The sequence below is a fragment of the Aethalodelphis obliquidens genome, unplaced genomic scaffold, assembly GCF_003676395.1.
Source record: "Aethalodelphis obliquidens isolate GAN/ISIS:26980383/991018 unplaced genomic scaffold, ASM367639v1 scaffold58, whole genome shotgun sequence".
In the NCBI taxonomy this organism is placed as follows: Eukaryota; Metazoa; Chordata; class Mammalia; order Artiodactyla; family Delphinidae; genus Aethalodelphis; species Aethalodelphis obliquidens.
This window is the reverse complement of record NW_020838002.1, coordinates 11,383,699-11,397,641: the sequence shown is the minus strand read 5'-3', so window position 1 is coordinate 11,397,641 and position 13,943 is coordinate 11,383,699. Positions and strand designations below refer to the sequence as shown.

The 13,943-nt window shown below is 41.6% G+C and overlaps 1 protein-coding gene across 18 annotated transcripts in view; it reads left to right on the top strand.

Moving 5' to 3' along the window:
* SYNRG (synergin gamma) overlaps window positions 1–13,943 on the top strand; it is a 92,534-nt gene that overhangs the window by 63,236 nt on the left and 15,355 nt on the right. For 13 of the 18 annotated variants that reach the window (XM_027087365.1, XM_027087364.1, XM_027087380.1 and 10 more), the window contains 5 exons: window positions 4,014–4,607; window positions 5,957–6,120; window positions 6,908–6,961; window positions 7,462–7,558; window positions 11,756–11,904. In XM_027087365.1, the coding sequence (XP_026943166.1) occupies window positions 4,014–4,607; window positions 5,957–6,120; window positions 6,908–6,961; window positions 7,462–7,558; window positions 11,756–11,904 (1,058 nt within the window). The remainder of the gene's footprint in view (window positions 1–4,013; window positions 4,608–5,956; window positions 6,121–6,907; window positions 6,962–7,461; window positions 7,559–11,755; window positions 11,905–13,943) is intronic. The other 5 variants (XM_027087382.1, XM_027087373.1, XM_027087369.1 and 2 more) reach the window with 2 other exon arrangements.

Sequence of the window (13,943 nt, the reverse complement as noted above, 5' to 3'; positions counted from 1 at the left end):
TCATTTGATTTTTTTCTGTGGGATTTTTAACGATGACCATGTCCCACTGTATGTTTTGGCACCATTCTGTGGCCTTCCAGCCTCCTCTGGACTGAAAATATCCACAGGATTGCCACTTTTCTTTATTGAACTTAAAGCACTGACCTGGAAACCTGCAGGTGCTTACTGATAGCCTGACAACATTTAAACTATAGATTTATATGAGTAAGTACACATGAAGAATGGGAGGTTTCTATGCAGATTAGGAAACACTGGAAGGCGATTATACAGCAACATTTTGTGGCCTGTCATTCTTACACTATGATCACTTTCATTCCTGTTTTCTTCACCAACACCTGTCAGGGTGTTTGATACTTAGAGGACACAGTCGGGCCAGGTTCTGTAGTTAATAGAGAATGTAAATATGACTGACTTCAGAAGGTAGAATAAGGCCAGGAATGGAAAGAAGGTTAAGTGTATAAATATTTCATGATTTGCTTTGGTAGAACAGAGTTTGGATTCAATCAGTATTGGAAATTAAAAGCTGTTTATTCCTTAGGCCAATGAACAATTTAACTGCTATATAAAACACTAGGGAACAGCGGAATTTGCACATGTATCTCTTTTCTTTTTCTAAACGCCTTTCTCAAAAGCCAGTAACTCTTAATCACCTGGGCACATATGCTTACAGCTTTAGAAAAGATCCATGGGAATCGGTATGGCCTTCTGTGTCCTGTAGCAGCAGCTCACATTCTTTGTTCCAAGAAATACCTTGTTTTCACGTACAACATCCGTGCAGAAGGGACATGAATAGAGGTTATGGAAGAGACTGATGGGGTTACTTGCCAGTGTAAGCAAGAAATCCATGTCTTAATTTGAGACCCATGGTGGAAAACAGATTGTATAGTTTATTCCTTTGGCCTTAGTAACAGGACATTCCTGGTTGCAAACAAATACATATATTAAAGCACACAATTTGGCGCATTATCTGTGTGCAATTGCAGTTCAACCTAGCACAGCCTAAGAGTTTTCCAGTAGAATCAGAAATACAGCAGTGATTCTCTGTTCCTTTTATTGCATTCATTCTGTTTTCTTTTCCTTTTTCTCTTGCAATTTTCAGAATTCAGCTATCAAATTGAAAACCCACCTACAGTAATTTCAGTGATTGCAAAATAAAATGTGGGTTATTCCGTATTATTTTTTCCATCACTCATGTTGTGGTTCTTATAGAATCTTTACTATTTTTAAGACCATCGTACAATAATACATATCATTTGACTGCTTAGAAAACATAGAACTGTTAACATGGAAAATAAGGAATTTTCTTGGTTTAATCTACCCTCAGTGAGCTGATTTACCACGTTTTTCTAAAAAAAAGGTTTACTTAAAAAAAAAAAAAACAGTTAACTAATATTCACCATGCTAGGAAATAAAACTGTATTTTTATATTGCTTATAAATGCTAAGGTTTAGGAATACAGTGTTCTCACGTTCCTTATGTAGTAGCAGTACTTCCTTATGTGTTCAAATGAATTGCACTTTAGTAAATTGTTTTTTTACACTATATAGCTAGTAAATAAGCAAAAGTAAAATTTAAAAAATCAGCCTTGAGGCTTGACTTTCATATATCCAGTATCATTACTCTTCATTATCTTATAAAATATAAAATTTTTCTTTTTTAATCTTTCTTTTGGTCATTTCTGTGAGTTGTTCCAAAAGGCAAAATGTTATGTTTATCATTCTTAATAAAAGAAACGTTTCTTGAAGACCTATAGTGTTATAAAAAATACTTAAAAGGTCTTCAACTAAGGTATTCCCTTATTGCTTATAATGCCTTTTGCCTGATTATATTACAGTCATTTCTGTTTTTTAAAAAAAAAAAAGAAAACTTGTTTTTTCTTGCTGCATAATTGCACAAAAGGGTCATTTTTATTACCATAGCAATTTAGTTGTAATGCTTGAACAAGAGCTTGACTTTTTATTAAAGTTATCTTTGGTCTCTAGGAAAATTGCTGCCCTTTTTAGTAGATGAGATTCTGGGAGTAGTTCACAATACAGCTTCTTCAAAGAGCTTTCTGGTAGGATGTAATAATAAAAAATTCATGTTCTGACACATTCTTCTGAATGTACCCCTTGAAGACTCACTCATCTTGTGTTTAACTGCATCAGCCTCCTGATAGAATTTCACTTCATTTGAGTCAGGGCACCTTCTGATCCCTTTAAATAGTGGGGAAAATAAACACTACAGCCAGAGACTAAGAGGGTGTTCTGCCTAAAGTCTTGTTTCATTCATTCTAAACTGTACATTTTTCACCTGAATCTTTTTTTCCCTCCTGTTTAATAAGCTAAATTTGAAGGGTACCATTTGCACTACGGAATTTTAAAATATACTGCTGTTCTGTGGCAGTTACCTGCTTTTCACTGGTTGGCCTCTCTGTAAATCTCGGGTTTTCCATTTTTTTTATTATTCAGTTAGTGCCCTTTTCCTAATAGGGTTGAGAGAGAGAGAGCTATTTGGGGTGCACTGTTAGAGGAGCGATGTCAGGAATCCCTTCCTTCTCATAAACTATGCAGCATTGCCGTGTAAGAGAGATGAAGAAGCCCAGTGTTGCTTTACCTGTTGACTGTGTTACGAAAATCTGGGTCACAGAACTTTTGAGCATTTTCCTTTAATCCATGTTTGTGGTTGTCAGAGAGGGAGTCTTGCATTTGGCCTTCTTACCTGGTGTACAATGACCAAAATGAGACCAAACACCTCTCAGCCAGACTGAATGGACAGCACTGCTGGAAAGTTGCTTCTCCACACCAGTGTTACTCAGCGTCAGCTGGTTTTGCTTTATGAAAATGAGCAAGAAATTTTCCCTACTAAGACCACTAAAGGGATGGGTTGACTTTTCATTTTTTCTTTGAAACAATTCTATTTTAGGCCCTAAGGCAGGCAACTAAATACCACATTGAGGCTGGTGGCAACTATGCTGTATAGTAATTGCTGTGTTGCTCACTAGGCCCTGGGCTGGGCCCTTTACGCTTGTTATCGTTAATGTCATAACACAGCCCTTCCAAGTGCATGGTCTTCTCTTTTTACAGATAAGCAAACCGAGGTTAAGAGATGTTAAATAGCTTGCCTAGTGTCACACAAGTGGTAGGTGGCAGAGGTGGGAGTTGAACCCAGGTCTGTCTGAATCAAAAACCTACATTCTTTCTGCTGTTTTGTGCCACCTCTTAAATTATTTAGAGATATATTAAGCATGTAAAATGAGTCTTCTGCTGCAGCATTTCTTTTCTTTTCCTTTTTTTTTTAAATGAGGGGGTTACACGTAGTTGAAGGAGAAACAGGAGCCCAAGAGGACCCAGACCTTTGATTCTATTTTTTTAGTGATTAAAGTAGTTTAGACTGATTTTTCTTTCCTCATACTCCATCACAGCAATATGACGTCCATATTGACCAAAATAACAACTAGGTAAGTAACTGCTCAATTAAAATCTCATATGTGGCCTTGCCTAGACAGAAACTCCTAATAACTGATTAAAAGTTAAATAACATTATTTTTACTTTAGTTTTGGGATATTGTCAATTTCTAATTAGTTTGTCGTGTACATTTCATATGGCCGTGTTATAAAGGAACATTTTCCAGCAAAGTCGAAACGAAAGAGACTTGTTTTAGGCAGGGAATATTGTAAATACATTTTAAAGTTCATAAGTGAACGGACATTTGATTAAATGACCCTATTCTTATATCAAACTGTATATACATTGGTGGATGAACCTCCTATCTTTTTTTAAGAATTGTACTATCCAAAGAAGATGGCTCTTTGTTACTAAGTATAAATGCCAACTCAAGGCTAATGTGGGTTTTTCAAGATCAGATTTTACAGCCCAGCTTCCTTAATTTTAGTACAAGCTCTAAATTTAGTTAACTCCAACATCGCATAAAATGAATCAAAAGTGCTAGACATTTTGCTTCTGCAGAGCTTAGGGCATTTTGCCTAAATGGTGAGCTTGCCTCTAATTGTGGGGTCTTATTTCCCTTTCAGATGTAGAGGACTTAAAATGTGCTGCTTTTGGAACCTACAGTAGCAATTTTGCAGTGAGCACACTTACGAGCTATGACTGGTCAGACAGGGATGATGCCTCTCAGGGCAGAAAACTCTCTCCATTTGTCCTCTCAGCAGGAAGCAGGGCCTCCTCAGCTGCCTCAGCTCTTCAAAAGAAAGAGACTTCATTTGGCAGTACCGAAAACCTCACCATGACACCTCTCTCCAAAGTCACAACCCTCACAAGCGAGGATGCTCTTCCAGAGACGACCTTTCCGGCTTTTGCCAATTTTAAAGATGTGATCCCACAGGCCAGCGAGCAAAAGGAATATAAAAGCGAGGACTACAGGGATTTCACCAGACAGGACCTGCCTGCGGCTGAACGGAGCCAAGAGGCCACGTGCCCAAGCCCAGCCCCCAGCAGCGCTTCTCACGACACCCCCAAAGAATGTGCAGATGACTTTGGAGAGTTTCAAAGTGAAAAGCCCAAAATCAGCAAATTTGACTTTTTAGTGGCCAATTCACAAGGCAAAATGAAATCCAGTGAAGAAATGATCAAAAGTGAGCTGGCAACCTTTGACCTTTCCGTTCAAGGTGAGTGGCTTCCAACATAGATTTTACGTCATGGTTTCTTCCACTGCAGTGTTAGATGTTCTTTCTTAGAATAAGAAGTTAGTCCCTGGGCTAGCAGGAATAGATTTTCCAGTGTTTAAAATCAGAGTCTATGACAGATAGCTATAGAAGAAGGTTTTCCTGAGACTGAACTGAAGTTAAACCAGTATCCCTCAGATAACTGCTTTTGGGGCTAAAAATAAGCATAGCCCCCAGTCTGTTGTTCATTCGCTTGTTTGGGGTAGAGGTGTGCCGTGTTAAAAGACAGAGAAATGGTTTGATCCCCTTGTGGGCAAGTTAGTTCTGCTCTTGTCCGCTGGCTATGGACTATATCTTTTCATCCAGAGGCTGCAACGTGGTAGCTGTGGATCTGGATCCAGCCTGCAGACCTGCTTTGATTGACCCACATGGAAGGTTTTCTAATATGTGAAGCAGCTGCAGATACATAGAAATCATGACACTTCACAATCTGGATTTCTAGCTTTTCTTTCTTCTTTTTTTTTTTTTGTAAGCTTATTTTTTTTTAATTAATTATTTTTGGCTGCGCTAGGTCTTCATTGTGGCTCTCAAGTTGCCGTGCACAGGCCCTAGAGTGCGCGGGCTTAGTTGCAGCATGTGGGATCTTAGTTCCCTGACCGGGGATCGAACCCGAGCCCCCTGCATTGGGAGTATGGAGTCTTAAGCACTGGACCACTAGGGAAGTCCCTCTAGCTTTTCTTGAAAAGTTGTAGCATCTGGCACTACTAGGCCTACATTCCCACCTCTTGACAGGCAGCTGGAGCTGAGTAGCAACATCCCCCTCTGACAGCTGAGGTGTGCTCCCCCCAGTGTCGCAGTCCCCACCACTCCCATCTCCAGCTGACCTTCTTCAGTCATTTACTTTGCTTGCCTGTCCTCTGAAGGCATTTAAGTTTGCCTCTTTTGCTTTAATCGCATCCTGACAGAAGGGCTCGTTGATTTCCATTAGATTGGGAGAGATGGAGGAAGTCGGTACAAATCCCTAACTGATGGCTGGAGAAGCAACACACCTCTTATGCACTGATACTTAGAAGGACCCTTTAGCCCTCCAGACTCCAGTGATTCCGCACTTAGAATTATGGAAGAATTATGATAGATCGGAGAAGCGTAATGGAGAAAATTAAAGGCAAGGAACTCAAGCAAGAGAGAACAAATGAAAGCGTTCAACATGTAGCTTGCCAGACAGGCTGAATGAGGGGTGTGAACGCCTCCTGACACAAACATCTAAGAAAAGAGGGTCGTGTTAGCAAGGAAGAGCCTCTGCTTGCACTAAGCTGAGTAATCAGAACCTTTGTGCCATCCACTTCCCCCAGGATCGCACAAGCGGAGTCTGAGCCTTGGTGATAAAGAAATAAGCCGTTCTTCTCCTTCTCCGGCCCTGGAGCAGCCTTTCAGAGACCGCTCCAACACACTGAGCGAGAAGCCCGCCCTGCCCGTTATCCGCGACAAGTACAAAGACCTGACAGGAGAGGTGGAGGTGAGCGGGCTCCTCGTCCGCAGGGGGCTGAGCCCCTGAGGGCCCTGAGAAAAAGCGCTTGCGGCTTTCACTTGGGGAATCAGGGGCAGAGCGTCACAAAGCACCAGACGTAAAATACGCAATTACAGTGAGAGAATGGTGACGTTAGCCCCAGGTGAAAGTACCTCCCAGATGTGGCATCACTGAAAGTAGTCAGTGACCCTAAAACTGGAACTATTCCTGGGACCTCACAGGCAGGCAGGTGTTTCACGGGGTTCTTTTTGAGCACGTAGACTTTATCATCTTAGTGAATGGTAAAGCCTCAAAATAGAGGAGAAAGGGCAGATGTCCTGGGTCCTCTCACTGCTCCTGTTCACAGCGCCGTAGTCCCATGCCGCCTTCCTCCTCCAGCCAACACTCTTAGCGCTCCTCGTCCCTCCCTGGCACACACGCGCACACGCACACTCAGGAAGCCATGGCGCCGGAAGCCGTGGTTTGATACTGGCCCTTGTACTAGACACCTATATGGTGAGTGCCTTTAAAGAAACTTCCGCTGTGGAACAAATGAGGCAACATTTACAAAGGGAATCAACGAAGAAAATTTCCCTCAGATTTACAAGTCATGTGCTTGGAAGTTACATTTATCAGGAATTAAAAATTGTCACTAGTGGGTTCAAAAAGATAAGTTGCGCTTGGACTAGAGTGATTTTCATGCACAGGAAAGTCTTCAGTACTCTGAATTGACAGAAGTAACAAATAGGATTCCAGCCTTGCTGGTTTGACCCAGTTCTTTTTATAAAATTCACAGGAGAATGAGAGATATGCATATGAATGGCAGCGGTGCCTAGGGAGTGCCCTAGAGGTGAGTCTGTCACTTCCGTGATGTTCACATGTACGGAAATGCCCCTTGTGTACATATCTTGCCTTCTGGGTTCATTTGGATAGACTCGCAGAGCTCTGCCTCGATGGCCTTGCGCAAAGAGAAGCTGTGTGGAAAGTCACACATCTTAAGCAAGGCTTCTTTCCCATCTATGATAGTAGACACAGCTCACTCAACTACCGTGCCCTCTTCTGTCACTGTGTTTAAGACATAACAAAATGATATCATTATCTCTACCCAAGTTAAAATAATATTTAAGCTAAAGAACCTCTATTTTTCCTCTTCCAAAAAAAAATGAAGGATTGGTTCTTCAGTGTCAAAATTAAATTCTCAGATTTGTTTCAGCATAGTCCTCTATATACATCAATCAGTCATGTGTTTCCACACCTCCTGGCTCTCTGTTGGGTTTTCTACTGATAGTAAATTGATTTGTAATGACTTTCCCTGATTACATAAGGTGATGTGATTTCATTTCTTTGTAGGTCATTAAGAAGGCCAATGATACCTTAAATGGAATCAGTAGTAGTTCTGTGTGCACAGAAGTAATTCAGTCAGCTCAAGGCATGGAATACTTATTAGGTATGTGCTTTTATATTTTGCTTATCCAAAATCATGACACTTTGCAGTCTTTTCAGTTGTCCCTATGTTACATAGCTTAATCTAGATCTCTCAAGCCACATATGACTTCACTAAGTAGCGTCTGCATTTGTAGGGAAGACACTTAAGTCCCAGACAGGAACAACTATTTGACTTCGGGTCTCTTTGGCCAGGTTTCCCAGTCCTTGTTATACACAGTGTAAAATTACTGGTTTATCAAAGAGTCTGAACTAGATGAGGCATTAAAATTAAATTATTGGTTTAAAAAAGAAAATTAAATCACTGGGTCTCCAATCAATTCTTACCATGCTGTGTTGAATTCTTCCTTTCTACCTCTCACCGACATCACAGATTCCTTAACTTCCTGGCCACCTTCAGCTATCAGACATGCCAGTCCAACATGAAATCTCAATCCCTGTCCATTTCAATGGTCCTCTCCTCCCCAAGCTCAGGCTTGTCCCGTGGCCAGAGCCACATGCACTGGACCGTAGTCTTTTTCAGATCTTTACTCAAATGTCACCTTCTAAGTGAGGTCTTCCTGGCCTGTCTTACTCAAAGCCATGTCGTGCCTCCCCACCCTGGCACTTCCCGTCTCTTTCCCTGCTTGATTTTCTCCCTAGCCCTGTCACCTTTAATATCTTAAATGCTTTACTTACTGTTCTTATTATCTGTCTCCCTCCACTAGAACGAACCTCCAAGAAGGAAAGGATTTGGGTCCGTTTTGCTCACTGCTGGGTCTTCAGCCCCTAGACTAGGGCCGGGCACATAATGGTCACTCGCAAATACTTGCTGCATGAGTGGCTATGAAGGGATGTGAGCTCTCCTTCCTCCTGCCACCTTGCTCTGGTTCCGCTGTCCTGCCCAGACAGGCACAGTTCTGCTGCATAAACAGATGTTCACCGGGTAATGGGGTGCCTGTCCTTCCTTCTACCAGTTTTCTAGTGTAGAAGACCATCTGAGAAGCCCCCTCACTTGGCTTAGAGTGTACTGTGATTCCTGCCCTTCCCCTGGGGGAGGAAGGACAAGCTGTGGTGCTGTACAGAGGCTGAACGTGTACCACTGAAGACCCCCTGGGATTCTTCCAGTCCTCTCTTATAGCGGCTGGTGGAGGGGTTGGGGGTACGTCTGGCAGCTGTCCTTAGAATGTGGAGACCTTGGCACCCTCATCCTTGCTGAAAGAATTCAGCCATAATTCAGCGACCACAGGAGAAGAGCCATTCTGTGTCAAGTGTATAAAAGATACATGAAGCCACAGACTTTGTAGATCTTTGGGCATTCAGAGGAGTGAGATAGTTCTTAATTACAGGCAGACCTCGGAGATATCACGGGTTTGGTTCCAGACCACTGCAATAAAGCATATATCTCAAAAAAGCATATATCTCAATAAAGCGAGTCACATGAATTTTTTGGTTTCCCAGTGCATAGAAAAATTATATTTACACTATTACTGTAGTCTGTTAAGTGTGCAATAGCATCGTGTCTAAAAAAACAATGTACATACCTTAATTTAAAAATACTTTATTGCTAAAAACTGCTAACCATCATCTGAGTCTTCCGTGAGTCATAATCTTTCTGCTGGTGGGGAGGCTCTTGCCTCCACGTTGATGGCTGCTCACTGATCAGGGTGGTCGCTGAAGGCTGGTGGGGGGGCGTAAGATGACGGTGAGGTTTGCTGCACCGATAGACTCTTCCTTTCATGAACCATTTCCATACACTATAAAATGCTGTTTGAAAGCATTTTGCCCAGCAGAGAACTTCTTTTCGTGTTGGAGTCAGTCTTCTCAAAACCTGCTGCTGCTTTATCAACTAAGTTTATGTAATATCCTAAATTCTTTGTTGTCATTTTAACAGTCTTCACCAGTAGATTCTACCACAAGAAACCACTTTTCTTTGCTCATCCATAAGAAGCAATACCTCATTGTTAAGTTTTATCATGAGATTGTAGCAATTCAGTCACATCTTCAGGCTCCCCTTCTAATTCTAATTCCCTTGCTCTTCCCACCACATCTGCAGTTACTTCCTCCACTGAAGTCTTGAACCCCTCAAAGTCACCCCTGAGGATTGGAATCACCTTCTTCCAAATTCCTGTTAATGTTGATATTGTGACCTCTTCCCGTGAATCACACATGTTCTTAATGGCATCTAGAATGGTGAATCCCTTCCAGAAGGTTTTCAATTGACTTTGCCCAGATCCATCAGAGGAGGTACCATCTGTGGCAGCTACAGCCTCACAAAATGTATTTCCTAAAGACTGAGACTTGAAAGTTGAAATTATTCCTTGATCCGTGGGCTGCAGAATGGATGTTCTGTGTTTAGCAGGCATGAAAACATTAATCTTGTTGTGTATCTTTATCAGAGTTCTTGGGTGACCAGGTGCAATGTCACTGAGCACCCATATTTTGAAAGGAATCTTTTTTTCTGAGCATTAGGCCTCAACAGTGGGCTTAAAATATTCAGTAAACCGTGTTGTAAACAGGTGTATGTCATCCAGGCTTTATTGTACCATTTATAGAGAGAGCACAGGCACAGTAGATGTAGCATAATTCTTAATGGCCCTAGGATTTCTGGAATAGTAAATGAGCACTGGCTTCAACTAAAAGTCACCAGCTGCATTAGCTCCTACCAAGAAAGTCAGCCTGTCCTTGGAGGCTTTGAAGCCAGGCATCGACGTCTCTTCACTAGCTACAAGAGTCCTAGATGGCATCTTCCAATGGAAAGTGGTTTCATCTACACTGAAAGTCTGTCGTTTAATGTAGCCACCTTTGTTAATGATCTGAGCTAGAGCTTCCGGGTGACTTGCCGCAGCTTCTCCATCAGCACTTGCTCTTCACCTTGCACTTTAGGTTATGCAGACGGCTTCTTTCCTTAACCTTCATGAACCAGCCTCTGATGGCTTCACACTGTTTTCTTCTGCAGCTTCCTCACCTCTCTCAGCCTCCACAGAATTGAAGAGAGTTACGGCCGTGCTCTGGATTAGGCTTTGGCTTAAGGGAGTGTTGTGGCTGCTTTGATCTTCTATCCAGACCACTAAAACTTTCTCCATATCAGCAATAAGGCTGTTTTGCTTTCTTATCATTCTTATTTTCACTAGAGTAGCCCTTTTGATTTCTTTCAAGAACTTTTCCTTTGCATTCGAAAGTTGGCTAACTGTCTGGCACAAGAGGCCTAGTTTTTGGCCCATCTTGGCTTTCGACATGCCTTCCTCACTAAGCTTAATCATTTATATTTTCTGATTTGAAGTGAGAGACGTGAGACTCTTCAGTGAACACTTAGAGGCCATTGTAGGGTTATTAATTGGCCTAATTTCAATATTGTTGTGTCTCAGGGAATAGGGAGGCCTGTGGAGGAGATGGACAGGAACAGCAGGTCAGTGAGGCAGTCAGAACACATGCTTCGTGGTTTGTGGTGCCCTAAAACAACTACAATAGTAACATCAAAGATCACAGATCACCACAGCACATGCGATAACAGTGGGAACGCTAGAAATACTGTGAGATTACCAAGATGCGGCAGAGACGCACAGTGAGCAAGTGCTGTCAGGAAAGTGGTGCTTATAGACTGGCCTGATGCCCCGTTGCCACAAACCTTCAGTTTGTAAAAAGCGTATATCTAGAAAGCACAGCAAAGTGAAGTGCGGCAAAGCGAGGTGTGCCTGTGTAGTGATATTGACATTCCGATTCTTTTAAACTGTTAATATTCCTATTTTCAGTGAGTTTAATGGTATTTCCCAAATTCAAACAAATGGACTCATAAAGAAGCCAGAAAAAAAATAGCTAATACTTGGTTAATGCCTACTTTTCTCAGCCTTTTACAGTATTAACCCATTTAATCCCTTAATTCAACCATCCTTTGAGGAGGTACTACTATTATCCCAATTTTGCAGATGAGGAAACTGAAGCACAGAGAGGTTATGCAACCTGCCTGAGGTTACACAGCTAGTTAAGTGGCAGAGTTGGGACTTGAATCCAAGCAGTGTAGCTCTAGAGTCTGTGCTCTTACCAATGAGTTTATACTGCAGCATTAAGAGTTGGTTGGTCCCGAGGAATAGTAAATTCATGTCTGTCCAGGTACAGTCCCAGTTTCCACCTAGAATATCAGCCAGCAATAAGGCTGTTGTGTCTTGCTCAACTCTTTCTGTACGCTTCCAGCACCTAACTCTGTCCTCTCTCACCCTGTCAGGTGTCGTTGAGGTGTACAGGGTAACCAAACGTGTGGAGCTGGGGATAAAAGCCACTGCAGTGTGCAGTGAGAAACTCCAGCAGTTGCTGAAGGACATCGATAAAGTATGGAATAACCTAATTGGCTTCATGTCACTCGCCACACTCACGGTAAGCCCACTAGACAATTTAGCAGTTGCTTTCCTTCTAGAAACCTAAGCTGTGAAGCCGAGCGTATGTTCCTGTGATGGCACTTACTGGAGGATGGAGGTGCCTACTGTATCAAGTTATGTTGAAGGAAGGAGACAACAGTTGTTCCATTAGTTGAATAGTACCAGGTTGGCTTCTGGATAGCTCCCAGGACTGTTGTACCTAAATAAAATGAGAGTGTAGGAAAATGTTCTCTATCTACATCCTTCTTAAGTCACATATGTATATGCATGTTTTGCAAAGCTTTCGTTTGAGTTTCTCCCTTTGCATTTCTAGTTATTTCTGTCCTCATTTGTGTCCTTTTAAAAAACCGTACTATGAAAACACTAATTCAGAAATATACATGCACCCCAATGTTCATAGCAGCACTGTTTACAATAGTGAAGACATGGAAGCAACCTAAATGTCCATCAACAGAGGAATGGATAAAGAAGATGGAATACTACTCAGCAATAAAAGAGAATGAAATTTTGCCCTTTGCAACAACATGGATGGACTTCAAGGGCATTATGCTCAGGGAAATAAGTCAGACAGAGAAAGACAAATGCTGTATGATATCATTTATATGTGGAATCCAAAAAATAATACAACAAACTAGTGAATATAACAGAAAAGAAGCAGACTCGGGACTTCCCTGGTGGTGCAGTGGTTAAGACTCCACACTCCCAATGCAGGAGGCCTGGGATTTGATCCCTGGTCAGAGAACTAGATCCCACACGCATGCTGCAACTAAGGAGCCCGCCTGCCGCAACTAAGACCCGGCACAACCAAATAAATAAGTATTTTTAAAAAAAGAAGAAGAAGAAGCAGACTCACAGATGCAGAGAACAAACTAAACTAGTGGTTAGCAGTGGGGAGAGGGAAGTGGGGAGGAGCGAAGTAGGGGTAGGGGAGTAAAAGGTACAGATTACTATGTATAACATAAATAAGCTACAAGGATATATTGTACAACATGGGTAATATAACCAATATTTTATAATAACTATAAATGGAGTGTAACCTTTGGAAATTGTGAATCACTGTTACATACCTGAAACTAATATATTCTACATCAACTATACCTCAGAAACATTTTTTTTTAAACCTAAGTGAAACAAACAAAAGACTGTATGATACGTCTTGTTGCTGTCCTGTGGTTCATTTAGCCGGTTTACTTTCTTAGGGTCTTGGATTGTTTTCATTGTTTTCCTGTTATGAATAGTTTTACTCTGAATACCATTAAACAAATGACTGTTTCCCCTTTTGGGGATATAGTTTCTCCAAGTGGACTTAAGAGGTCAGAGTGCATGGCTGCACATGTACACGCATGCCTGCATATAGCTGTTGTTGCGTGTGTTATATGGATTTACAGGGAGCTTAGGGGCTAGTTGACAGTGCTATCAGCAATACATAAGTATACATTTCTTTACTTTGTATTCTAGCTTTGTCAATTTCTTACGTTAACAAATGTTTAAACAATTTCATAAAAGTGTTTTTTAATTTCTTTCATTTCCTGAGGGGCTAGCCAGTGTCTCAAATGATAATTTACTATTTTTATTTCCTTTGTGTATAAACCGATCATCTATCTCTTTTGACCATTTGACCATATATTCAATGAAATATTGTATTGACCATACATATTTCATACTTGTAATAGACTTATTCACACACGTGTGTGTGCTCATAAGATTACATCAGTTATTTTTTTCCTCTTCTATTTCTTCCCCTTTTTATTTTTTAAAATTTTTTAATTATTTATTTCTTTATTTATTTTTGGCCATTTTGGATCTTCGTTGCTGTGCGTGGGCTTTCTCTAGTTGCGGCGAGCGGGGGCTACTCTTTGTTGCGGTGCATGGGCTTCTCATCGCGGTGGCTTCCCTTGTTGCTGAGCACTGGCTCTATGTGCGCAGGCTTCAGTAGTTGTGGCTCACGGGCTTCAGTAGTTGTGGCTGGCGGGCTCTAGAGCGCAGGCTCAGTAGTTGTGGCGCACGGGCTTAGTTGCTTCGCTGCATGTGGGATCT